At 39.2% G+C, this 24,727-nt stretch overlaps 1 protein-coding gene across 1 annotated transcript in view; it reads left to right on the top strand.

Annotated features, from left to right (window-relative positions):
• The window catches only part of SMC1B (structural maintenance of chromosomes 1B), a 35,264-nt gene that overhangs the window by 8,447 nt on the left and 2,090 nt on the right, over positions 1-24,727 (top strand). The window contains exons 9-23 of the mRNA XM_086757746.1: positions 783-990; positions 3,039-3,224; positions 5,525-5,704; positions 7,340-7,486; positions 8,149-8,286; positions 8,788-8,904; positions 11,545-11,651; positions 13,333-13,474; positions 14,922-15,067; positions 16,308-16,461; positions 17,892-17,990; positions 18,889-19,045; positions 19,800-19,954; positions 22,522-22,673; positions 22,921-22,990. Of these exons, the coding sequence (XP_086613872.1) occupies positions 783-990; positions 3,039-3,224; positions 5,525-5,704; positions 7,340-7,486; positions 8,149-8,286; positions 8,788-8,904; positions 11,545-11,651; positions 13,333-13,474; positions 14,922-15,067; positions 16,308-16,461; positions 17,892-17,990; positions 18,889-19,045; positions 19,800-19,954; positions 22,522-22,673; positions 22,921-22,990 (2,158 nt within the window). The remainder of the gene's footprint in view (positions 1-782; positions 991-3,038; positions 3,225-5,524; positions 5,705-7,339; positions 7,487-8,148; positions 8,287-8,787; positions 8,905-11,544; positions 11,652-13,332; positions 13,475-14,921; positions 15,068-16,307; positions 16,462-17,891; positions 17,991-18,888; positions 19,046-19,799; positions 19,955-22,521; positions 22,674-22,920; positions 22,991-24,727) is intronic.

Raw genomic sequence — 24,727 nt, 5'->3', positions numbered from 1 at the left:
TATCTTGCTTGAAACCAGTTTTATAATTTCTTCCAGGCATGCAAATTATGTCACTACAGGTAGGGTATGGGTCTATTGGTGTCCAAATTCTGGGTGAGAGAACAGGGCAGTTGTGTAGTTATGCTGCTCTAGGAAGCAGTTAGTATTTACATTGGGTGTTAGAAGCACGGTTCAGTTCTTGCTTCCTGGGTCTTGTCTTCTACTTGATTTTTTTACTCCCTGAAATAAGGTCTGTAAGCCCTTCAGTGAGCAACTGAACTAACTTTGACATTAGCCTGTGTTTTGTGCAGGAGGGCAGAGTCAGTGATCTTTTTTTCCTCAGCCTATCTTTTCCTATGCATCTGTAGTGTGTGCTTTGGCTTAATGCTGTCTGTACGCTGAACAAAGTTCTGCCATGGAGAGGGAGCAACAGACCCATTGTGATTGGTGTGACGCAAAATTATTTTCATTACGTAGTTGTGGTAGGCTGTGGTGGAGCCTCAGTGACTTTGGTAAGTGTGTAAAGTGTGTCATAATTTTGTGTGAGAATTCTCAGTCCTTCTCAGTTTTACAATATCGGACCTTTTCTTGATGGAGGATAAAACAGTATGGTCCATGTTACGCAGGCAAAAACTCACTTGATCTCAGTTTTGAAACTCTGTAAGAAATATCTTCTTAGAGATACTTAAAACCTTTAATGGATTTTCATGCTCTGTGACCATAGAACAACTTCAATTTTATAAGGTAGAAGCTTGTATAAATGAAATAGTAAATTGCTTTCCTATTTTTGCTTCCGTTCAAAGTGAGTCATTAGCAGAGAAGAAAGAGCAAGAGGAAGTGCTAACTAAGGAAACTGAAAATTCAACAATAAGAATGGCTGAAGTGAATGAAGAATTGAACAAAATAGTTGGTGAACTGCAGAATGCCAAAATTGATTACCATGAAGGAAGACGTCAGCAAATGAAAGCAGAGGTCCTGCAAAGTCTCAAAAGACTGTACCCAGATTCTGTGGTAATTGAATGGCCTCATTTAAATGCCTTATTTTAGAATTAAGAGTTCTGCCTTAGGCTGAGAAAGCAGCTGGAGTGAATTGGGCTGTCTTTAATGTTATTACAAACTTTATGCTTGCTTGAGTGTACTTGATGAAGTAGTATTACTGAAAGAATAGTCGTATAGAATGTCATTATTTTTCGGTTTCCAGAAATACAGATTGCTGCTTACATCAAAGAACAATTTTGATCTGTTGTGTGATTTTGTGGTGTTTGATTTATTTACTTTTCCTTTATGGTTTTGTTTGCTTCTGTCCTCAAACACATTTTTTACTTACTTACTTTGAGCACATGAATGGGAAGTTTAGCTGTGAGGCCTTTTATTTCAGAAAGAATGCTTCTCCCAAAGGACAATTTTTCTCAGGTGCATGAGATTTTTATGTTACCAAATGGTCTGTCTTTGCTTATCAGTTACCGTATTTTAATTAAATTACTCCTCTGTAATGCCAACAAGTGTTTCATGTATTGATTCTGAATTGTTAGCAGACATTGATTGTTTTATGAGGCATATTTGCACCTTTTTCTTATTGACATTTTAAGATACTTATGTCAACATCGGAAACCATTCAAATAAGAACTTTTTAATGAATCTAATCAATTGAATAGTTGGTCTCTGAGTATGTCTAAATATAATTAATCCTTTTTGATCTGCAGTCAGTGGAGATGTACAGGCTAGGAATCTTTTTTTTTTTTTGTGGATGTGTGTGTGTATCTAAAAGGCAAGATACCTCTGCTTCTGAGTGGTGCCACAAGAACATAAAAAAAAAAAATGTTTTCTTGTTTTCTTTGCTTCTTCATCTTTTGCATAACCTCCTCGGAATCTGGCAAATGTCTGATCCTGTTGTTTTCTCAAGAGATTAAAAACTTTGCTTCTCAGCTGTTCTTCAGAATTTTTTCATCCATGTTAACAAGGTGTTCCAAAAAATCGAAAAGATGATTGGTATATCTCCTTTTGCTCACTCTTTGCATTGTATCCCTATTTGAAAAGAACTAGATCAGACTGGTGATACCTTGCTGTCTTAGGGGAGAGCTAGCGTTCAGGATGTTCTCTGGTTTCCTTCAGGAGCTGCAAATTTAAGAGCACTTCTGTTTTTCAGAAAAGGAAGAACATTTGTCAAGAGAAGGGCAGGAAACTAGATCATAGTAGGCCATGATTTGATCTACTGGGATTGATCTCAGTTTTATCATTCATGAGATAGTACTGCGGATAAAGTAGCACATACAACGCTTACCAGTTCTCTTCCCATTTGTTTAAATTTGACAAGGATAAAACTGTAGATATGCAAGAGGAGACCAGTAGATACATGTCAACGAGCAGTAAAATTGTTCTTGCATACATTTCCGGGTTATAATATTGAGAATGTGTATTAGTAGCTTTAGTCATTTAGGGAAAGGTCAGCTGTACCTACAACTACAGAAGTGGAACAAAAGATCAGCAAAGAATACTTAGTTTTATCTGTGGAGGTTTTATTTCAATATATGGCAAAACAGACTCGATTATTTGGACTATGGAGTACAAGAAAAGCAGTTCTTATTCTTTTTGTGCTACTAAAGTAAGCAGATCCTTCTTTTTTGAGGTTGAAACTGGAATGCTGCCTCTCTTGCTATCATTTCCAGTTAACAGTTCTATTTGTTTAAGACCTCATTGTCATTCAGAGATCTTATTGTGTGTTAGATACTTTCTTTCTCTCCAGAAGAGATGCTTAGTTAACTTTTGCTGTTGTTGCTCAGTCATACTTCTAGAAGTGTATGCTAGAGATTGTAAAACATTGAGATATGTGACTGTAACCTCAGGGGAAAAATTAAATCCCTTCAGATTTGAGGCATACTTTGCTATTTGGATTGATGACTGCTACAATTTCTATTTTTCCTGATGCACAGCCACTGTAAGAGAGTGCAGCTGCTTAATCTGTAACACGTTTTCCCCTTACTACTTCTGTATTGTGTATGCAGAAATATTATTTGATACCTAAATAACGTATTACTGTTTCTCTGTATTTTTATCTTCAGTTTGGTAGACTACTCGACCTGTGTCATCCTATTCATAAAAAATACCAGCTTGCTGTTACCAAGGTATTCAGCAAATACATGACTGCTATTATTGTTGCCACTGAAAAAACAGCAAGAGATTGCATTCAGTTCCTAAAACAAGAACGAGCTGAACCTGAAACTTTTCTTGCTTTGGATTACCTTGATGTAAGTAGGTTTTTCTTGTTGTTGTCAAGTTAATACACCTGTAAATCTTATATTGGCTATTTAGGCTTAACTAAAATAGGCTCAAGTGTTAAGTAAGGCAGAGCACTTAGGAGGTGAACTTCATGAGGTTCATGTTGGTCCATTTCTCCAACCTGTTGAGGTCGCTCTGGATGGCAGCATGACCATGTGGCATATCAGCCATTCTTCCCAGTTTTGTGTCACCAGCAGTCTTGCTGAGGGTACACTTTGCTCCATCATCCAGATAATTAATGAAGTTAGACAGGATTGGTCCCAGTATTGACATGGCTAGTTACTGGCCTCTAACTGGACTTTGTGCCACCAGTCACCACCCTCCTCACCGTCTGTTCATCCAGCCCATATTTCATCAGCTTCTCTATGAGGATCTTATGGGAGACAGTGTTGAAAGGCTTAGTGAAGTCTAGGTAGACAATACCCACTGCTCTCCTCTCGTCTACCAGGCCAGTCATTTCACTGTAGAAGGCTGTCGGGTTGGTCAGACATGACCAGCTTGGTGAATCCATGCTGACTATTCCTCCAGGACTTTCTTGTCGTTCATCTGCCTGGGAATGGTTTATAGGATTAGTTGCTCCATCACTTTCCCAGGGATCAAGGTGAGGCTGACTGTCCTGTAGTTCCCTGGGTCCTCTTTCTTGCCCCCTTTTGAACACAGGAGTGACAGTTTTCTCTGGTCCTTGGGGACCTCTCTCAGTTGCCATGATCATTCGAAGATTATTGAGAGTGACCTTGCAGTGACATTAGCCAGCTCATTCGGCACTGGCGATTGCATCCTATCAGGGCCTGGTTTGCTTAAACATTCCTTGACCTGATCCCCTTCCATGAAGGATATGTCTTCCTTGTTCCAGACTTTCCCCCGGTGTCTTGAACCTGGGATTCCTGGAGGCCAGTCTTGCTAGTAAAGACAAGTGAAGAAAGAATTCAGTACCTCAGTCTCTTCCATACCCTCTGTCACCGGGTCCCCTGCCTCATTCAGCAGCAGCCTCACATTTTTGGTAGTCTTCCTTTTATTACTCATGTAGTTACAGAAGCCATTTCTTTGACTTCTCTTGCCAGGTTCAATTCCAGTTGAGCTTGGCTTTCCTAACCCCCATATCTGCATGCTTGGACAGCGCCTCTGCGTTCCTCCTGGGTTACCTGTCGCTGCTTCCACCTTCTGTATACTTCCTTCTTCTGTTTGGGTTTTGCCAGAAGCGCCTTGTTTATCCATGCAGACCTCCTGGCATTTTCCCCTGACTTCCTGCTCATTGAGATGATAGCTCTTAAGGCTGGAGGAGGTGATCCTTGAATATTAGGCAGCATTCTTGGGCCCCTCTTTGTTCTGGGGTCTTATGCCATGGGACTCTGCTGAGCAGATACTTGAAGAGGCCAAAGTCTGTTATCCTGAAGTTCAGGGCTGTGAGCTTGTCTTTTGCCCCTCTCCCTCTTCTCGGGATCCTGAAGTCTCCTAGGAATCTCATGCTCACTGCAGCCAGGGCTGCCTTTGACCTTCCCATCCCCAGCAAGCCTCTTCTTGTTGGTGAGTGTGAGGTCTAGCAGAGCATCTCTCCTCGTTGGCTTCTCTGTCACTTGGGTGAGGAAGTTGTCATTGATGCTTTCCAGGAACTGCCTGGGTTGCTTATGCTCTGCTGTGTTTCCCCTGTAGCAGATACCGGGGTGGTTCAAGTCCCATGTGAGGACCAGGGCCTGTGAATGTGATGCTGCTGGTAGCTGTCTGTAGAAGGCCTCATCCTGGTCAGGTGGCCTGTAGCAGACGCCCAGTACAACGTTATGTTTATCTGTTCTTTCTTCAGTTGTTAACCGCAAGCTCTCATTTGGCTCATTATCCTTCCCCAGGCAGAGCTCTGTGTATTCCCGCTGTGCCCTCACATACAGGGCAACTCCACCTCCTTATTTTCCCAGCCTGTCCTTCCTAAAGAGCCTCTGTCCCTGCGTTGCAGCACTCCAGTTGTGGGAGCCATCCCACCATGTCTCCATGATCCTGAGAAGATTGTAGCCCTGCAGTGCGCACAGATCTTTAATTCATCTTGTTTATTCTCCGTGCTACATGCATTAGCATGCTTGTCTTTCACGCATGGCAAAATAAGTTATACAGATTTAAGGACTGTAGTATCCACAGAATATGAAAACCAGATCTGTTCCTAGTCTTGTAGCAACTGAGACCCTCTTCTGTTGATTTGTATGTCCTGACCCCAGACCACTCAGATTTGGACATGCTTTGCTATTACAGCATGGATGCTAAACAGTGCTTATTTGCTTTACAGGTTAAACCAATCAATGAAAAGTTAAGAGAGATAAAAGGAGCTAAATTGATGGTGGATGTTGTGCAAACTCCATTTCCTCAAGTGAAAAAAGTGATTCAGTTTGTGAGTGGGAATGGCTTGATCTGTGAAACAGTTAAAGAAGCAAAACAAATAGCGTTTGATGGACCAGTCAGATTGAAAGTAAGAAGCTGAATTTTGTGGCGTATGTTTTTTCATTGCAGTTATGTATTTGATGCCATTTAAATAATTATTCTGTAAACATCCCACAGAGTGTTGCAGATAAACACAGAATGGTACTATGCTGTCTACTCTATTTCCACACAAATAAACTCCCAGATATTTCACATGGTTGTATTTTCCTCTGTATAGGAAGTGAGTATATTTAAGTGATTTCCTAGGAAAAGGAGACAAAAAAGAGAATAGTTAGTGCCCAGATATGTTTCTTGTTATGGTTCTCTTGATGAACAGAAGGAGGAGGAAGGAAGGAAAGATAATCCTGTTCTCAAAACTGTCTAGTTTAAAAATACAAACAATCTTGCTAGCTTTTCTATGAAGAAATGCTTTCAAAAATTCTTTAAAATCTCGGACAAAATCTCTTAGTTGTAGATGTAGACTGTGCTGAGGATGGGAAGCTTTTTTGTCTCTTCCTGCAGTTCTTTCTTCTTATCCATCTCTCTGTTGCTGTCACAGTCTCTAGAGCCCTTTTATGCACTTAGAATCATAGAATAGTTTGGGTTGCAAGGGACCTTTAAAGGTCATCTAGTCCAATCCCCCTGCAAGGAGCAGAGATGTCTTCAACCAGATCAGGTTGCTCAGAGCCCTGTCCAACCTGGCTTTGAATGTTTCCAGGGATGGGGCATCCACCACCTCTCTGGGCAACCTGTTCCAGTGTTTCACCACCTTCATTGTAAAAAATGTTTTCCTTCTATCAAGTCTGAATCTTTTTCCTTCTGTTTTAAAACCGTTACCCCTTGTCCTATCACAGCAGGCCCCGCAAAAGAGTTTTTCCCCATCTTTATTATAAGTGCCTTTTTAGGTACTGGAAGAGCACTATAAAGTGTCCCTGGAGCCTTCTCTTCTCCAGGCTGAACAACCCAAACTCTCTCAGCCTGTCCTCACAGGAGAGGTGCTCCGGCCCTCTGATCATCTTTGTGGCCCTCCTCTGGACTCGCTCCAACAGGTCCATATCCTTCTTATGTTGGGGGCACTAGTGCTCCAGGTGGGGTCTCAACAAGAGCAGAGTAGAGGGGCAGAATCACCTCCCTTGACCTGCTGGCCATGCTTCTTTTGATGCAGCCCAGGATGTGAAAAAACATATTAAAACTTTTAAAATCTTTATTAAAACAGCCTTAAGTTGAGGGTGAGTGTAAAATCACGGATCCAGTTAAGTCACAAAAACACCCGTGTTCTTTACTGACATTTACCGCTCTGTTTGCAAACGAGCTGCTTTTCACTCTGTTCTCACATTGCTTGGTTTGCTCTGCTGAGCCAGACATAACCTTCTAAGTTGCCATTGTATACTCAAATGCCTCATGGTAATTTCCTAAATACAAGGAAATTACACTATTTCACTCCTTTTTCTAATCGGTTGCAATAACACCAAAATGTGACTGGTGCCAAGAAACAACAGACTTTTTTTTGTGGCTTTGTGTATCTCCTTTTAGCAGATTTGGAACAGGAAAAATAATTGCAGTTCAACTAAACTGTGGCTGTCGCTTGTTTAACTACTGTATCTTGGTGCACTGTTTCCTGGGATAATTTGACTGCTTTGTGTTCGTATTTGTTTGGGTTTAATTTTTTTTTTTTTCCTTCCAGACAGTGGCTCTTGATGGAACTTTATTTATGAAATCTGGAGTGATTTCTGGAGGATCAAGTGATTTAAGATTTAAAGCTAGATGTTGGGATGATAAAGAAATTAATAAAATGAAAGAAAGAAGAGAGAGCTTGGTTCATGAGTTAAAGGTAGGCTTCTTAAAAAGCACTTAACTGTAAAAGGCATAAAGGAGTGAAAGTATCTAATTTAATTCAGCTGTGGGAAGATGATTTTCTAAAAATATTATTTTTCAAAGCTTTTCTAGAAGATACAGACAGGACACAGTAGCTGTTTATCCTCTTCTAGTTAATAAAAATCAGCTGTGAGTCTCTGTCCTAAGCTGGTGTGTTGGCTCACAGGTCACAAGACCTGGTGGGGAACCAAGACAACGTTGTTGATACAAGTTCCTTCAAGGAGAAAGAGCTGCTCTTCAAAATACCCGAAGACTTTTATTGAAAAAGATGGTATATTCTGTCAACTTGAAAATTTTTGCACAGACCAGTGCTGGTTTTACACTGTCAGTAAAAACTGACAGCTGGTTTTTACTGTCAGTGTAAAACCATTTCTCATACCTCTAGTTGTTTTGCAGGGGGGATAGAGTAGGAATTTAGGAATTTGCAAGCATGTACTTTCTTTGGAGAAATGTTACAAAATCACTTTTGCGTATGAGCAGTGCTATCAACGTTGATCTGAATGGGGCCTGTGTCAGTGAGGCTAGCTTTAGGTAGTGCATGAATCTGAAAAATGGGTATTTCCAAATAAGTCACCTTTTGTTTAAAATGCTTTTTCTCCCATTGTAATATTTTTCTAGGACTTAATGAAGATCAAACGTAAGGAGACTGACTTGAAGCAGTTGCAGGCTCAATGCCATGGAATTCAGACACGACTTAAATATTCACAGAGTGAATTAGAGCTTCTTAAAAAGAAACATCTTGCTAATCTCTACACGGTACAGTACTAAGCCTTTATAATTTTAATGTTTAACAATTGTGGGTTTTTACCTGAGCTCTAATTACCAGTGAAGTAAACAATACTTCCTTGTGTAGTGTTTAAATTGAATTTAAGTTTTACATACAGCAGTTACAGCTGAGGAATTAATAAAATATAAAAAGCAGGATTGCAAAGTAAATGTACATGAGGCTTTTTTGTGTTTTAGGTTTTAAATACAAATTTCTAGTAAACGTGGTTTATCAATTAGTAACCTTCAGAAGTCTCAAAGTGAAAATGCAGTTTAAATGATACTTACAACGTAACTTGCTTTTCTGCTCATTAAAACTGGTCATTGCGTGCAAATCGGCAATACTAGTGGGCAAGTGGCATTTGAGAAGAAAATACTTAATTGTTTTAGTCAGAAAAAAACACAGTTGATCTGAAACGGAACTGTCTCGGGATTTCTGGAAAGTTGATGGTCCTGTTAAGAAAAATGACCGTATTTTTCCTTTCCATCTAGGAAAAATCAAAACTGGAAAGTGAACTGGTAAATATTGAGTCTCAGCATGATATGCTGAATGAAGGAGTAGCACAAAGAAAAGAAAAAATGGAAGAATTTCAGAAAAAAATTAATGAGGTAATGCCCTGTGTCGACATCATATATAACAGCTTATGCTGTTGTACTACAGAAGCTTCTTTCTGTTCTTGATGACTTTTAGAACTTGGACAACTTTTAACTTTGTAAACTGCTTTGTCGACGGGGATTATAAATTACACCAGCAATCTTCCCACATTCTCTACCTTCCTTACCAAGGTAGCTGTGAACAGAAATGCATTTAGATGTTAGTATGTATGTATCATAGTCACGGAATTCCGTGACTTTTGTGTGGCAAACCCAACCAACCAAATCCATGTACTTTTTGAATTTGAAGTGAAGCTTTGCTTAATGTATACACTGTAATTTCATTTGATACAGGAGAAAAAAAAATTGAGTTTGAAGAAGATTGGTTGGTTTTCCTCCACCTTTTCACATTCTGCTAATAAATATGATTTGCTCTTCATAGTATTGAGCAGAGACAATCCGTCAAAGTTCACAACTTTAGAGCTCTCGGTGCAAACTTTCACTGTAGATCAGATCCCAGAAAAATCCTCTCTAGGTCTTTCATGGCCTGAGGGTAAAATCTGATAAGTCTCAGCTTATTCTTTCTCACACTCCAACGTCCAAGTTCTTTGTAAGAAACTATAGTTTACAGGATCTTTCCATTTTGTGGAGAGATAATTATGCAGTGTGACATCATGACTAGACTAACTTTTTTTTGGCATGTGGTCTTCCTGGCCAGTGTGGATCTGTGACAGCATGTACATACGCTAAACTCTGTGTGCACCCACAAGATTTGCAGACCTCTCAGTAATCAGTGCACCCACTATGTGGACCGTCTCTGCATGGGTGACTATCCTCCTGAAAATCATTCTCATTGCAGTCATACTCTGTACATGGAAATGCTCTATCAACACCTTTTCATCTGGAGAAGGTCCACCACTTCTGCAGCTCACAGGCGGAATAGATCAGGCATGCTTGTGTCCTTAGGAAGAGAGAGCTCTGTCTCGGTTTTCCAGAGCTGAAAATAGTTCTCAGCACTGCTAGAGTGCTTTGTTCTGAACTGGGCAGGTGTCGTGTCTAGGTGATGAGCTGTTACACCACTGTATACTAGAAAAGTAGATAAAGAGCAGCATAATGTGAAGATTGCTTTCTCCTCCTGGGAAATCGCCAATATCTGTGCTTTATTTTCCTGTGCACTCTGGTTACCCTGGGAGAATGGTTGAATTGTGCATGACTGTCAACAACCCAGATGCTTGTGTAAATGTAGATTGTTAGAGAGATTCCTCACCAGTCTGGAGTTACTTGAAGTGTAGAGTATGTATTTAACTTAGTTCCTGGCCCCGACCCATTCTCGTCAGTCTTTCTTGGATTAATCTAGGACTGGAATTCTGCGTGTAAAAAGAAACCAAAACTGCTGCGTGTTCTCTGTCTTGTGGTACAGGCATGAGTGAGTGCAGATGCCTGTCATCTGGAAACACCGAGGAAGTAATTGATATTTAGGCCATAAGAATTCCAGGTCCAGGGAGCTTTTCTTTCACTTGTTTTGCCAAAAAAAAAAAAAAAAAAAACAAAAAAAAAAACAGATGAAGGCTGGTCATCAGTTTCTGAACAATACTGTTACATTAATAGTATAACTTGATTTGATACAGTACTTAATATCTGGTTAAACAAGCCTGCGTACCACAACAATGTAAATAATCCTGGGTTTTGACCTGTAAAGGTCTCTTAAAAATTTTGTTCAGTCCATTGAGTTTCCTTTTAAAAGCTTTAGGCTGTTGCTATTTCTTTTTTCAGCCCTGCCATATAGATTAAACCTAAGATTTACTTGGTTAAATTTTTGTTAAAGTTTTAGGACTGGCTTTGGCTGCAGCTTTTGTTAGTATAGTCCTTGTAATTAGGAAATGAGAGTTTTTGTGGCGTGGCTTTGCTGTAAAAGGAACATAGTAATTAATATTTATGCATCACTTGAAAAGACTAAAATTAAGAACTGAACTACACCAAGAAACCTGGTGTATGTGATTAGTGTCCCATATACCCTTCAGCTTTCTCTTCTTCAGTTGGCTGGGAACCACAGTCAAAACCAGGGAAGCTGGGTACGCTGTAATGACTTGAATTGTCTTTGGAATGACAGGGTGCTGTCAAGAAGAGCTTAGATCAGAGTTACCTTTTGCAGATCATTTGTTTTGTATCTGGCATTTGTACTGAATGTGTTACTGGAAAACAGAGTATTTTTCAGTAGTTCAATCTGCTGTTTCTTAAAGTGCGTCAAATATCCAGCCTGTAGCATGAAGTGTGTACTTAAAAGGGGCCTGTAAGAAAGATGAGGACAAACTTTTTAACAGGGCAGCAATAGGACATGGGGTAATGGTTTTAAACTGAAAGAGGGTAAATTTAGACTAGACATAAGGAAGAAACTTCTTACAATGAGGGTGGTGAAACAGTGGAAGAGGTTGCCCAGAGAGGTGGTAGCTGCCCCATCTCTGGAAAGGCCAAGTTGGACGGGGCTCTGAGCAACCTGATGTGGTTGGAGATGTCCCTGCTCCTTGCAGGGGGGTTGGGCTAGATGACCTTTGGAGGTCCTTTCCAACCCAAACCATTCTGTGATTCTAAGTGATTGGCTAAATGTTTTACTTCTGTGAATACCAAAATAGTATGAACCTTTCTCTGTATTCAAAGGTTGAAGATGCTGTTTTCCAGGAATTCTGTGAAGAAGTTGGTATAGAAAATATTCGTGTGTATGAACAAGAACATGTGAGACAGCAAGAGGAGATTGATAAGAGAAGGTGGTACTTGATTGCTTTATGTTAGATTGGGCATACTGGTAGATGAGTAACTCCGTCACAGGAAATACCACAAAAACCTAGAAGACTGTAAAAGGTTATATTATCACAGCAAAGATCAGTTAGCAGTTGCACTGCTAGGGTTCGGGTTTATGGGACAGTTATAGTCAGTGACACTTTGCTACAAACTTGAAAGGTAAAATTTACTATTTTGGTAGCACTACTCTAGAAAAATAAAGCAAAGAATAGGTTTCTAAAATCCACATTAAAAATGTCTCTGTCACAAATTGAGGATGACACGAAGGCTCGCTCATGTACCAAAAATCATAAAGGAGAACTGCATGTAAGATGCAGTGATTTGGCATAGGAACATACTGTTAAGGAAAACAGGATCCTAAATTTTCTCACAGGCAACTTCAACAGGTATTCCCCTCAAGCAGGCATGTGTCATAGGACCACAAATTTCTGTCTTAAAGAATGAGAATGTTAAAATGAACTGTCTCCTTCTACTACGGGCGTTTTCAGGCAGACGATAATTTGTGCATTTCCTGGCATTATTTATAGAACGTACACCCTTTCTGTGTGACTAGGGTAATGGCTGTCACTGAACTCCATTTTCTCGTCACCTGTCTCTTCAGCTACTAAGAGACTCTGGCTGGCTTTCAGAAACTGGTCCAAACGTGCGTTTTTGGCTAGGGCTGCAGTGGGGTAGTAGTGCAGTGCATTCAGTTGCAGTTAAAGCGCCTGCTGGCTGAAGTGATTTGATCATTTATTTATGTTTGCAAGAACTGAAGCCTGGTGAAGTTTAGGAAGTTAGTAATTGAACAATGAAAAGAGGAGGTTTTTGCATGGCCTTGTGTTAGGCTGTGCATACAGCCTTGGCCTTGCTTGTGCCCTGACTTGGCCTTATTAGTCCTGTAAGCCTGTGCTATGGTGCCTTCTTGCCCAGGTGTATAGGGCCTGGAGCTGGTGGTGTGCCAACTCTTTTGCCTGAACAACAGGTGTAGCACAGTAGGAAATCATTTGGGAAGCTCAAAGCTCAGAGGCAGCCAGTGAGAGCTTGGAGGAGACTTTTCTGTCAACAGCCACTTAGTTTTACTTCAGTCCTTTCTCACAGCAGCGTGTGAAGAAGTCTCTGTTGTATCGCTATCAGCAAATACAGGTCTCAATTGAGAGATGATAAACAAGGCTGAATATGGCTTAAGAAGCTCTGGTCTCATGCTTCTCAATTGGCATCTCCCAGCTGAGATAGGTTATTTATAGTATTCAGGTAAACTTATGTGCCAGCTGACTAGGAGGCTTACAGAGGCTGAGCAGGGAGTGGTGGCATTGGATAAACACACAGCGTCGGTGTAGCTTTTGCCCAGCTCATACCTGCATCATTTACAGGTATATAATTCACTCTGAGTTACTTGAACTTCTAGTTCCATGTTGAATGTGGCCATACTGTATGTTTATATCGTATTTTTTGAACTGTTATCTCGGCATTTTTGTAACTTCTGGTGTATCCACAGGATGTGCTGTAGTGGCACAGATGATCCAAATGTATGCGAATTTGTATGTTCAAGTAGAAGATGTAAAAATGCTCTCTAAATAGAGTGAAAATGTATCTTGTTAATAACTTAAAGTCACAGTTACTAGCCTGCTTTGTAAGTGTTGGTTTGAAATGCTGTCCTTTGACTAGACTGGAGTTTGAAAGTCAGAAGACACGACTAAACGTTCAGCTGGAATATAATCGTGATCATCTACAGAAATTAACAAACGCAGTCAGCAAGTTGAGGGAGACCATTCGTAAAGATGAAGCTGAGATTATAGGGCTACAGAAGGTAACTGTAAAATAGATGTGCGCATGGGTGTATATCTGGGGCTGAGAGGAAAGAATGCATTGCATTACAGTGTTGAATAAATGTAGCTGATTCTGTTGAGTGATTCTTCTGGGGCTTAATTCAGTGTTGACTTTGTAAATGGTAAAAAATTGCAGTTGCATATTGCCATTTTAGCCTTGGAAAAACCTATCCTATTTGGGTACTTACTAATAATTAAAAATAAGCTTACCAAAATAAAATTTGGGATTACTGTATATACAGTGTTGCGTTTAGTTTATATGAGAAGGCAGCGTATGACTACAGATAAAACTAGTAGCATGTATCTGAGACGCTTTAGAAGATTTTGTGAGTAACAGTAAAGAGCTCTGGTGCTTTGCATCTTTAAGGTGCTTCACAGGCAGTAATAGGCTTAAAATAATTGTATGAAAACAAATTCAAATTTTTAGTTGAAGTAATATGTATGGATTCCTTCTTCATAGTGTTCTTTATTGATAAGTATTTTTTGTTGTGTTAAATAAACTCTGCTTGTGGTGCGCCGGAAAGTGAAGGAGAAAAGATGTATAATAGTGCTTTGTATAAAAAAGTGAAATGTACAACTGCCCCAAAGTCAGCAAAACCCCCCACATGCATTATTTGAACTCTGTATTTTAACATTAGAAGACATGTGTTTCTGATACTGAGGAAAAAGGGTAGACTCTGCTCAGTCATGCACAGAAACATGTCGGACTTCCTGCCTGTGTGCCTAATTATTCTGAAAGATGCCTCTGAACAAATTCAGATACTTCTGTCCTGGTCAAGGACTGTGTGTATCAAATTCTGGAGGCGCTTTGTTCTGACACTGCCACACAGTAAGTCTTGAGTAAATCGCCATAATGGTAGTTTCTGAAGGACCATGTCTTCATGCACATAGCGTTAGGTTTACTATGTTCTAGCTCCTCATTTCTAGCAATTTAGCAGTGGTAGGAGTTATTCTGAGGAAGACTCTTCTAGAGTTAGCTCCACAGATTCTTTGTTCTCTGTGGACTACCTCAGAACTTACCTTTAACGAACAATGCTTTTTAAAGGGTTTCAGGTTACCTTCGGTGTTGCTAAATATGTCATAGATGTACAGCAGATGGGATCCTTCTTGCAAGGCTGAGGGACTAATTGAGGAAAAGAGAGTAGCCTGCAGATTGTAGGCATCCTAGGATACCTGCTTGGTTTGATGCTTGTATAGTTTGGTCTGGTACAGTCACAAACCTGTAACTGGCTGTGCCTATGTACAGAAAACAACTGGGCCTTCCTGTGTGTAAGGCAGGCTGTTTTCCCAGTGCTTTTCAGGTTTTGTGCTGAAACACATTTGAATGTATTGTAACAGATTTAAATATTGACTCTTTCTTTCTGTATAGTAAAGGTTCCATATCAAGCTTTTTCGTGAAAGGTTAAAAATGTAAATATTTCCATGCAGGATGAGGAGAAGCTTCTAAAAAACGCGAACGAAACTGTGGAGGAGCAGCAACATCTTAAGGATAGATTAAGTGCTCATAAATCTGAGGTTATAAAAACCCAAAATGAAGTTGAAGAGTTGAGAAAGACATTGTTAGCTCTTAATAGGTAATTACTAATTGTACTTCTGGGAAAATGATTAATGTGATAATATTTAGAAGAGATTTAGTGATCGGATGTTTGAATTCCTTTTGTTCTGTTTTCTTGCGAAAGATTCATTAGAGGCATGGTAATTTGCATTTACAGTATGCATTAGTTTAAAAGTTTCTAGTTCAGTATGTGGTTCCCAAAAGTAATGTGAACCAGATTATTTCATGAAAGCCATCCCACAAACTGTACAGAACAACATCATCTTATTAACTACCTAGTATCGGGTCTTGCTGTGATTTCTGATAAGTATGTGGTGACTTCTGATAAGTATGTATTAGCTTGCACCTTGATGAGAGGGGGCATATGAAGTTTGCTGGTAGTTTCGTATTTTAATTTGAGTAGTAGAGTTAGTTCAATTAATGACAAATTTTTTTTTCTCTGATTTCAGTGTTGTAGTTTTCTCCAGGCCTTTCAAGTACTGGATACTTTAAACTAGTATTAATTTTACATCACTCTTTTGTCCTTACTGTTCTTTTAAATCAACTGCTTTGGGGACAGCTTATACTTCAGTTTTGTTATGAAGTTATACATCAGTTTATTCTTGATGTGTTTAATGTCTCATAACCAGGAGTCGTATTTATGTTTTAAAAAACCCAACTTATGGGTACAGTATGGCTAGGTAAACGTGTGGAATTTTATACAGACTTATATGCCTAGTAATTCATTTTACAGTATGTGATTTTAACAATATGCGACTGTTATGGCTGCCTTATTTAGCAAGTTGATGCTAGCAAAGGAAATTGTCACGAAGAATCAAGGTGTATCTCAAATAGAGTAGTGGTAAAAGACACTTGATTAAATTTTAAAAGGATCAAATCTCCATGCATGTTCAGCCGAGCAGAGCAGAGCTGCAGTTAGGAAAGGTGGATGTTTGAATGTGCTGTAGTGTGGACTCGTATACCTAAGCTATGTCCGTGCTGCTGGCATTACCTTGTGATAGAGTTAAGAGTTAGCACAGAACAGCAGAGTGTTAGCTCGCGTGTTAGAATAGCATGTCGTTCCCAGCTCCCTCTTGAGCAATTTGGGAGAACGAAGGGGGTGGAAGAAGTTAAGTGCCATTTTCCTTTATGTTTGGTGTAGCTTACAGAGGAGAAAGCCCTCTTTCTGCTTGGCAACTGTTTTTCGTGCTGCGTGGTTGTGGGTGTTACTGGCAGTGCTGCTGCTGCTCTTTAATAGTTTTGTGCCTTTTTTAATGTAGGGAAGCTATGAAATTACAAAAGGAAGCTGCAGCTCTTGAAACCTCTCTAGAAGAGAAGAGATTAAGGCGACATAATTTGCTTCTTGAATGCAAGGTGCAGGACTTGAAAATAAAGCTCCTGTCTGGATCACTGGATGACATCAGCGAAGTAGAGGTAGTTAAATTGTTCACAGAAGATGGATACCACGGAGGAGCAATTATTCACTCTTGAATTTAAAGATAACTTATTTTTTCCTTCCAGGACTGTTTGTGTTAAATAGTATTGTTAAAATAAATACAGTGTTCTCACGTGATCAGGCCTCATCCATTCAAGAGAATGATTTTTGCTTAATTTTGTAGACAGAAGTGGTGTTTGCAAGTATTTTTGCTTGTTCTTGAAATGTATTCCTGTGAAATATGTAAAATCACTGTGGTACAAGAAAATTGGTAGGAAGGAGTATTCTAGATATATATATATGGAATAGGACACATGGGGGTTGATACACAACTGTAACTAAACGTGGTGTGTGCATGGGTTGAGAGAATATTTGGTTAATTATCCATAATATGAATGCTGTCTGAAATCATCCTTTTGTCTTCAGTAGATGTAGATATTCACAGCAATCAGGGATAGGCTGAAATAGCCTCCTGCTGCTATCAGAGGATTGACCCTTATTATTTTTTCTCAGTCTTCCTGTTTTTTCCAGCATATCTTTTGTGAGGAGAAATCAAACTTCCTCCAGTGCTAGAAAACAGAAGAGCTGTGGGTTTTGAAGGACTTGTAACAAGTCTGTGAATTGGGAAGGAGTCTTGTTGAACTAATTCCTTAGAATGAAGTATTTTTGTTGGAGGGATAGCTGTGAATGAGTGGGTCAGAAGACGAAATGAAGGCAGTGTGAGGTAGGCAGTCTTTGAAGGGGAAGGACTACTAACCATCAGCATGTAGGCAGCTCAGCTCTCACCGTTTATGAATGAGGAAGAGATGAAAGAGATGTAGGAATAACAACTTTGATTCCTAATGAATATCACTGAGAAGCCCAGTAAGATTTGGTTCTGAAAAAGAACCTTGGTAGGAAAGGGACCAATAACAACATGCAGCATGTGTTTCATTCAGGGGAAAGTAGCTGTTTGAAATCCAGGATTACAACGTCAAGAAGATACGCGGCTTATGTCCTACAGAACTGTAGCTGCTCGTTTCTTTTGAGGCCAACTGAGCGGAAGAAATGCCTCGATTTCCACACTTCAGAGCCTTTAGTTGCAAGGGGAATGAATTAATGGGAACATAAATCCTTTCCAATCAGGAGGTCCACAGTATCCACATTGTTCTAAATATATTCCAGATAAATTACTGCTGCTTTCTTAGCTTCAAAGTGAAATTAGCAGATGTTTTCAGCTGCATATAAAAGGTGCATTTTTTTAAGGAGACTCATAGGCTCTTAACTAACTGTTAACTTCATTTTGGCTAAGGGAGGAGCAATGGAGTAAGTTTACTTTATACCATGTTACCACTGGCTCCTTTTTTTATATCCCTTTAATGTATTATTTTAACAGTTTAAAAGTTAACGATGTCAAATTTCTGAACTGGAACGTCCTTCGTATTTATAGCTAGGAACTGAAACAGAAGGCACTCAGACAACATCAAGTATCTATGAAAGGGAAGAGGCAATTCAGATAGACTACAGCAGCCTAGCGGAAGACCTGAAGGTAGTCTTTCTCTTGGAATTATTAGAGATCAAGTTTTTTTTTTTTTATTTAAAATATTTTATTTGTTGAAATTATTTATTCTTTAAATGAAACTTATTAAAAACACTGTTAAGCTTAAGTGTGTGTATGTATTTTGGTTTTGCAGTCGTGCATGGCACTAATGTATGGGACTTGTGGATAGGTCAGCTTCCCATATAAATAAATTTACTTTAAAGCTTGCCTAAACCATAAAGTAGAATGGAGAAACAGTAAATATAACTCTGATTTTTCCTTCCTCCTTTACTTTTTGCCTTTTAAGTTCCAACATTATAGGTTATGACTCGGAACTCTAGAGACCACTGATGGGCTGCCAGGGGAGTTGTACCACCTTCTCTCAGTATTATTTTTGGAGACTGAGAGTTATCATGCTTCCTTCTGTAACACTCCATTAGGTCATGTTTTCTCAGCAGTTTTTTGTAATTTTATTTTTTTTCCTTTTTAATCATAAGGAGAATAATTACATGTCAGAGGGCAGGTACAGAGAAGAGATGAATCTGTCATCAGTGGAACTGGTCTCAAAGAACTCATCAAGCACCTGTCTTCAAAGGTTTTCTTAACAAATCAAGTAGTGAAGTCAGCTAATCCTCCTCCTGTGTTGTATTTTAACACAGACTTCTAGACTGAAGGGAATTTGTTGTGTGTTTTTAAAGGTCTTCTGGAACAATGCTTAGGACCTAGTAAATTAATTCTGAGATCTAAGACTCTGGGTGGAGATTTTTGTTTTGTTGTGTTTCCAGTTAAAGCTTTTAGATGACTGGGCTACTACTTCCAGAAACCATGAGTGCTTGCCATATATGTTGAAATGTCCTAGCCTGAAAGCAAGTTTTATTGCTCTCTTATTTTTATTTTTTTTCTTTAGGACCTAGAATCTGATAAAGATATAGAGGATCATCTGAACCAGATACAGCAGGAAATAAAATCTAAAGAGACTACTTTAATGAAGACAGCTGCTCCAAACCTGAGAGCAGTAGAGAAATTGCATATCGCTCGGGACAAGTTCCAAGAGACAATAGATGGTAACACTGAGTCTTTCCTATTAATCTCTTTTGTGACTGTGAGAGTTTTTTCACCCTAATTGAAATTCCTCTTTCTGGGGTTTGTCTTGCTGGCTTTGCTTCTTTCAGATATTAAGGTATTTTTTTGTACTCAATGTTTATCCTCTGTTGTCTTTTTAATTATATGCAAACAGTTTATTAACATACACTTTACTGTGCAGTAGTTTATTGAAATACAGTTTGAATGATTGGAAAGATACTTCGTTGGCCAAATAAAGTGTTGTTACTTGTTTTCTAAAAATTACTGCCTTTAATCATAAAACTCTTAAAAATTTTTCTTAAGTAATTGAAGGAACGTATCTATGTTGTCCAGAACTCAAACGTGAGCATTACTGGGATATTACTGGTGTCCTCAAAGAGCGTTGCAGACATTAACATATTAAGAAACCCAAGGAGTTCTGAAGCTGTAACAGGTAGGTGCTGGTTCTGCTTAAGGCTACCCAGCTGACAGAAAGAATTAGGAGAGGAATTTGGTTCATTGCTCCAGATGACTGTGGCACAGAGCACATTGAATACATCCAAACTTTTCAGTTTTTGGGGCCTCCGTTTGAAATCTGGAAGGAAACTCAGAATATTGGTATGCTCCTTGTATGTGCATTAGAACCTTCTGCGGTAAATATTTTCCTTGATGCGTGTTACGGTACACAACATGTGCTTGTTCTGTGTATTTGCTTAAAGGCTTATTATGGAGTAATTTCAGTAATTTTTTTCATAGCTTTTGAGACCAGCAGAAGGGAGGCCCGAATATGCAAGCAAGAATTTGAACAGGTGAAAAAAAAGAGATACGAGCTTTTTAGCCGGTGCTTTGAGCATGCCTCCGTAGCTATTGATCAGATCTACAAGAAACTTTGCAGAAACAGTAGTGCTCAGGTGAGTCCTGTTCTTAAGTGCTTGGCTTAAAAGGCCTACTTGATGCTTTGTTATCTAGAAGAAGAGAACTTTGTAACACTTTTAGTTTCCAAAGACCGTTTCAGTCCTGAAGAAGAAAATTACACAAATAGTAAAGATTTCAGAATTTCAGTGTGAGAGGAGGAACTGGTAATATGCCAAAAATGTGCTTGGTATTAGACAGAGAAATGTGATCTCGAGTGTTAACAAAATTGGGAACTACTCCGTTTGGGTTAGTTTTACTCTCTGTATTTAGCAGACTTGTCAATTATCATGACATAAATGTGAAATATATTTGAGTACTTCATTTAAAAATAACACTGGCTTACAGATCTAGTGATACCAACAATAAGTAATTAAAAACAGTTAATCGTTAGTATAGATAAAACTAACAGTCATAGGTCAGTATTTCAGTGCTAGTGTTTTGTATGAGGTCTTGAAGCTCCTTATACCTACTTAGATAAATAGTTTAAAAAGATAGACTTAATAGGTTTGCAGCTTTCAGGAAACCTGTAGAAAAATTGTGTCACAACTGCATTAATCTTTACTAGTGTTCCAGTATTAATGCTGAAAATAAAGAGGAAACTCCCAGATGCTTTGGTTACATCGGATTCTGTAGATGGTTGAACAGTTAAAGGGCTCAGGCTTGAACTCGTCTGTCTTACACTTCGGATTTTGTGTTTTCCCTCAGAGTCAGATACTCGGTGAACACCTTAAATATCTTTAAATGTTTCCTTTCTGCTTCTGTGTTGGACAGGATAATAAAGCATTTCTCTCTTCATGATTACTGGGCACATACCTTCTACCCTAGACTAAACATCAGGCAGGTCTTGACTTTGCATCACTCTGAAACAACCAGTATTTTCCAGATGCATTGCCAAAAAGAATCAGTTGGATGCTTTCTTTCTGAGGTCTGTGATGCTGTGCCTTGATTTGAGCTGTAGCAGTAACCTGGCCAAGAGGTTACCCTGTGGTCTGCTGGGAAGCTAAAACTGCCTGCTAGGTACTGACGCAGCGGCTGATGGAAGCTGGTCTGACTGCACTGGAAGAGTGCAGATGGCTCTGTCTGTGGTGATGGCTCTCGTTAGCTAAGGAAGGGGTTAGCTCTGAGTTTTGCCATCAGCGGAGGTGGTGTAGGCTGCAGCTGGAACAGATGCTTTTTAAGCAACCTTAACAATTGTTTACATTAACATTTCTTAATATTAAAATTACTGTTTCTTAATATTATTATCATAATAACATTTAATAATAAATACTTTACTATCCAGTCCAAAAAAGAGAAGCTTTGATAGACTGAGTGAGTTTAACTTCCAGAGATTCTGGACTCAGAGCACTGAATATATTGCTCAGTAAAATTTATTTCATCAGCACATTGTGTGTTAGAACTACGTTAAAATAAACTACTGCTTAAGAAATCACACATACGCAGATTCGCTGCTGGGCTTGCCACCGGTTCTCTTCCATTCTTCTTCTGCGCAGACAGAAGTGTCATTCCTGTCATAACTTGATGAGCATGGAGTGTATGTACCCTAGTAAGATACAGATGATTTTTGCTAGCAGTGTCCATGCATCTGAGAAGTTCCGTAGATCTGTGCAGTGGCATAGAACTGGGAGTTGCATTGCAAGACACTTGACGTGTTTACAGCTTGAAGAACATTGCAAGAACAATGACAGGCATTCTCTTAGCAGAGAAAAAGAGGAAAATATGCATCCCTTCAACAAAACAAAGATATTGCAAGCACTGTATCTTACTTCCTGAGCTATTTACCACAGAAATTATTTTAAATCAAAGTACACGTAGCGGTTTGTTTGGTTTTCTTCCTCTGTATCTGTGATCTGAGAGGAGCCATGTGAAATGAGTCAACTGTGGAAATTTTTCTTTCATCTGTATCCACTTGTGCAGAGGAGAAGAGACTATTATTTTATTGTCTCTTCTGTTTAATTGGAAAATGAAACCATGTAGCAGTTAGCGTATCTCCCCATACTTTTTAATGGTTTGGTAAAATGGCCGTTCCTTTAAAAGAATGCTTTTAATTTGTGGATGCGGGAGCCAGGATAGAAAGTATAGAGAAAGCCTAGCTGTATTAAAATCTTTCTCCAGCTCAAAGATAGATTTTGTAAAACTAACCTTTCACAAAAAAAAAAAGAAATGTAATTTTGGAAGTATATTTACTTCCAAACAAAAAAGAAAACGGCTTTTGAAGTCTAAAATTTTAATACTTTAAAAAAAAATAAAAGCAGTTACATCATAAAAGATGCTGAAATCAAGTTTCTTTAGTAGTTGAAAGTTTGTAAATAACAAATATGTGGAGCCTTTTCCTAAGTGGTTTTGTTAATTAGGCTCCTAGCTCATGGTTCATTACCAAAGGCATACTCGCTGGGAAGTTTTATAGCACTGCTCTTCAGTCTAGATGAACAGGTGTTTCGTACAAATGAAGCCAACTTAGCAGTTTCAACACTAGCCCAGTCGATATTTAAACCTAAAAAAAAAAAAATCATAAAAAATTTTATAAATGTCACTGTTAATAGTGAAATGTATATATTTCCAGGCATTCCTTAGTCCTGAAAATCCTGAGGAGCCTTATCTGGAAGGCATTGGTTTTAACTGCGTGGCTCCGGGAAAACGCTTTATGCCAATGGACAGCTTGTCAGGAGGCGAAAAGTCTGTGGCAGCTCTGGCTCTTGTGTTTGCTATACACAGGTAAAGAAATGTTGTGGTATTATCCAAGTACGTGGCTGAGTAAATGGCAGGAAGATCGACAGTGTTACACTTAAAACATGGTAAAAAATTCTGCTATTAGAGTATCCAAACATTTACTGAGGTCCTTTATTCTTTACTTGTCATTACTTTCTATCAAAATTTTATGCTAAAGTAAATCTCAAAAGTAATTAGAGTGTTTATTAACATTTTTGCATCTAAATTCAAAATATGGTATCTTCTTCTACAGTTTTCGGCCAGCACCGTTTTTTGTTTTAGATGAGATAGATGCTGCCCTGGATAACACAAACATTGATAAAGTAAGTTGGTCCCTTTCACCTTACCATTTTATCAACAGTGGAATTATATCTTTTTTTTTTTTTTTTTTTGTAGAAGGATGGCTCCTTTTGATTACAGGTTGTTGGGATCAAGAGATTGATTACACTGTCTTAGCCTGTTTTAAAACCTACTGGGTTTAGGAATGAAATAGTGGTTGTATGAGATGTTAGATGAGAGCTAGGTTTAAATTCATAAATTTCAGCGTGTTTTAATCAGTCCTCAGATTGTGAAGTTGAGAACATAGGTCAGGAGGTTGAAACTATGCCGCGTGAGCGCATGTGGTACAATCTGACACAAAGGTCTCTTGTGAATTGTTTGATTGGAATGGTTAAGGCTGTTGAGTTTGCTTACCTCTAAGAAGCAGAAAGGCTGTGCCTGCATGTTGAAAATCAAGTCATTCTATCATTGGAGTATTTGTTTTATATAATTGGCCTTGAAGTATTTTTACATTAACACCAGTTAAGGGCTGTCACTCCCATCATTGCAGTCACCTGATGAAAAAGCTTCCTGTCCTCCTCTCAGTTTCTCTTTCCCCTTTTGCTAATAACTATTCCTGTAACAAAAACTTATGATAGAATACAAACAGTAAAGATTGCCAACTGTAGCTGTCAGTCTCTTGGAGGAGGAAACTCAGCACAAGGAGATTGTATGTAGGAGAGGAATCGGGGATCTCCACATGTGCTTGCGTTTTCTTCTATGGAAACATTATTTTCCACAGAAAGTAAGACCAACCTATATTTCTACTTGCATTAGTAGTGCCGTCAGTCTTGGCAGAGCCTAACAAACATATTAGTTTTATAAATACGAAACTTTTTTTTCCTTTTTTTTTTTTTTTTTTCCTTTTAATTTTGTAATGGAGTTAACTGTGATGTGCCAAGTACACCAGAGTTTGCTTGGAGGGTACCTCTGTAGTAGACAGCTCAGGATTTCATATTTCATCTGACACATCAGCAGCAGTAACGTGTGTTTTTAAGATGTGTGATCAAGAAAATAAAGAACAGGGGCAGGATTACTGAAAAGGCTGCTCTTTTCACATAAGCGACATGAAGCAAGCAACCTGTGATACAGGCTGTGATGTAGAATATGCTTGGAGAGCAGCTGCCCATGCAGTGCAGGAAGAGGGTGACAAAATAGTGGTTTCCTAGAAAATTCTTTAATTGGCTTCAACATCTATCTAGGTATTGTTATAAGGAGAGTTATATTATTCTTTAAGCCTGTGTGAAAAGTGTCTTAAATTGCAGCCTGAGCAAAAGCAAAATTGCAGTGATCTGCAAGTACCCCGCCCCCTCAGCTGGAAGACAGGGTCGGGGAGCAGAATGAAGCCCCCGCAATCCAAGGGGAAATGGTTAGTGACCTGTTACACCACTTAGACACACACAAGTCTGTGGGGCCCCAAGGGATCCACCCAGGGGTACTGAGGGAACTGGTGGAAGTGCTCACCAAGCCACTTTCAATCAGTTGTCAGCAGTCCTGGCTAAGCAGGGAGGTCTGGAATTTAGCAAACGTGACATCCATCCACAAAAAGGGCTGGAAGGATGATCTGGGGAACTAGAGGCCTGTCAGCCTGACCTCAGTGCCGGGGAAGGTTATGGAGCAGATCATCTTGAGTGCCATCACGGGGCACGTACAGGACGACCAGGCAATTAGGCCCAGTCAGCATGGGCTTGTGACAGGCAGGTCCTGCTTGGCTGACCTGATCTCCTCCTCTGGCCGGGTGA

This window comes from Chlamydotis macqueenii, chromosome 1 (assembly GCF_036417535.1).
Source record: "Chlamydotis macqueenii isolate bChlMac1 chromosome 1, bChlMac1.mat, whole genome shotgun sequence".
Classification (NCBI taxonomy): Eukaryota; Metazoa; Chordata; class Aves; order Otidiformes; family Otididae; genus Chlamydotis; species Chlamydotis macqueenii.
The sequence above is the reverse complement of the archived record's forward strand: the minus strand, read 5'-3'. Positions and strand labels throughout refer to the sequence as shown.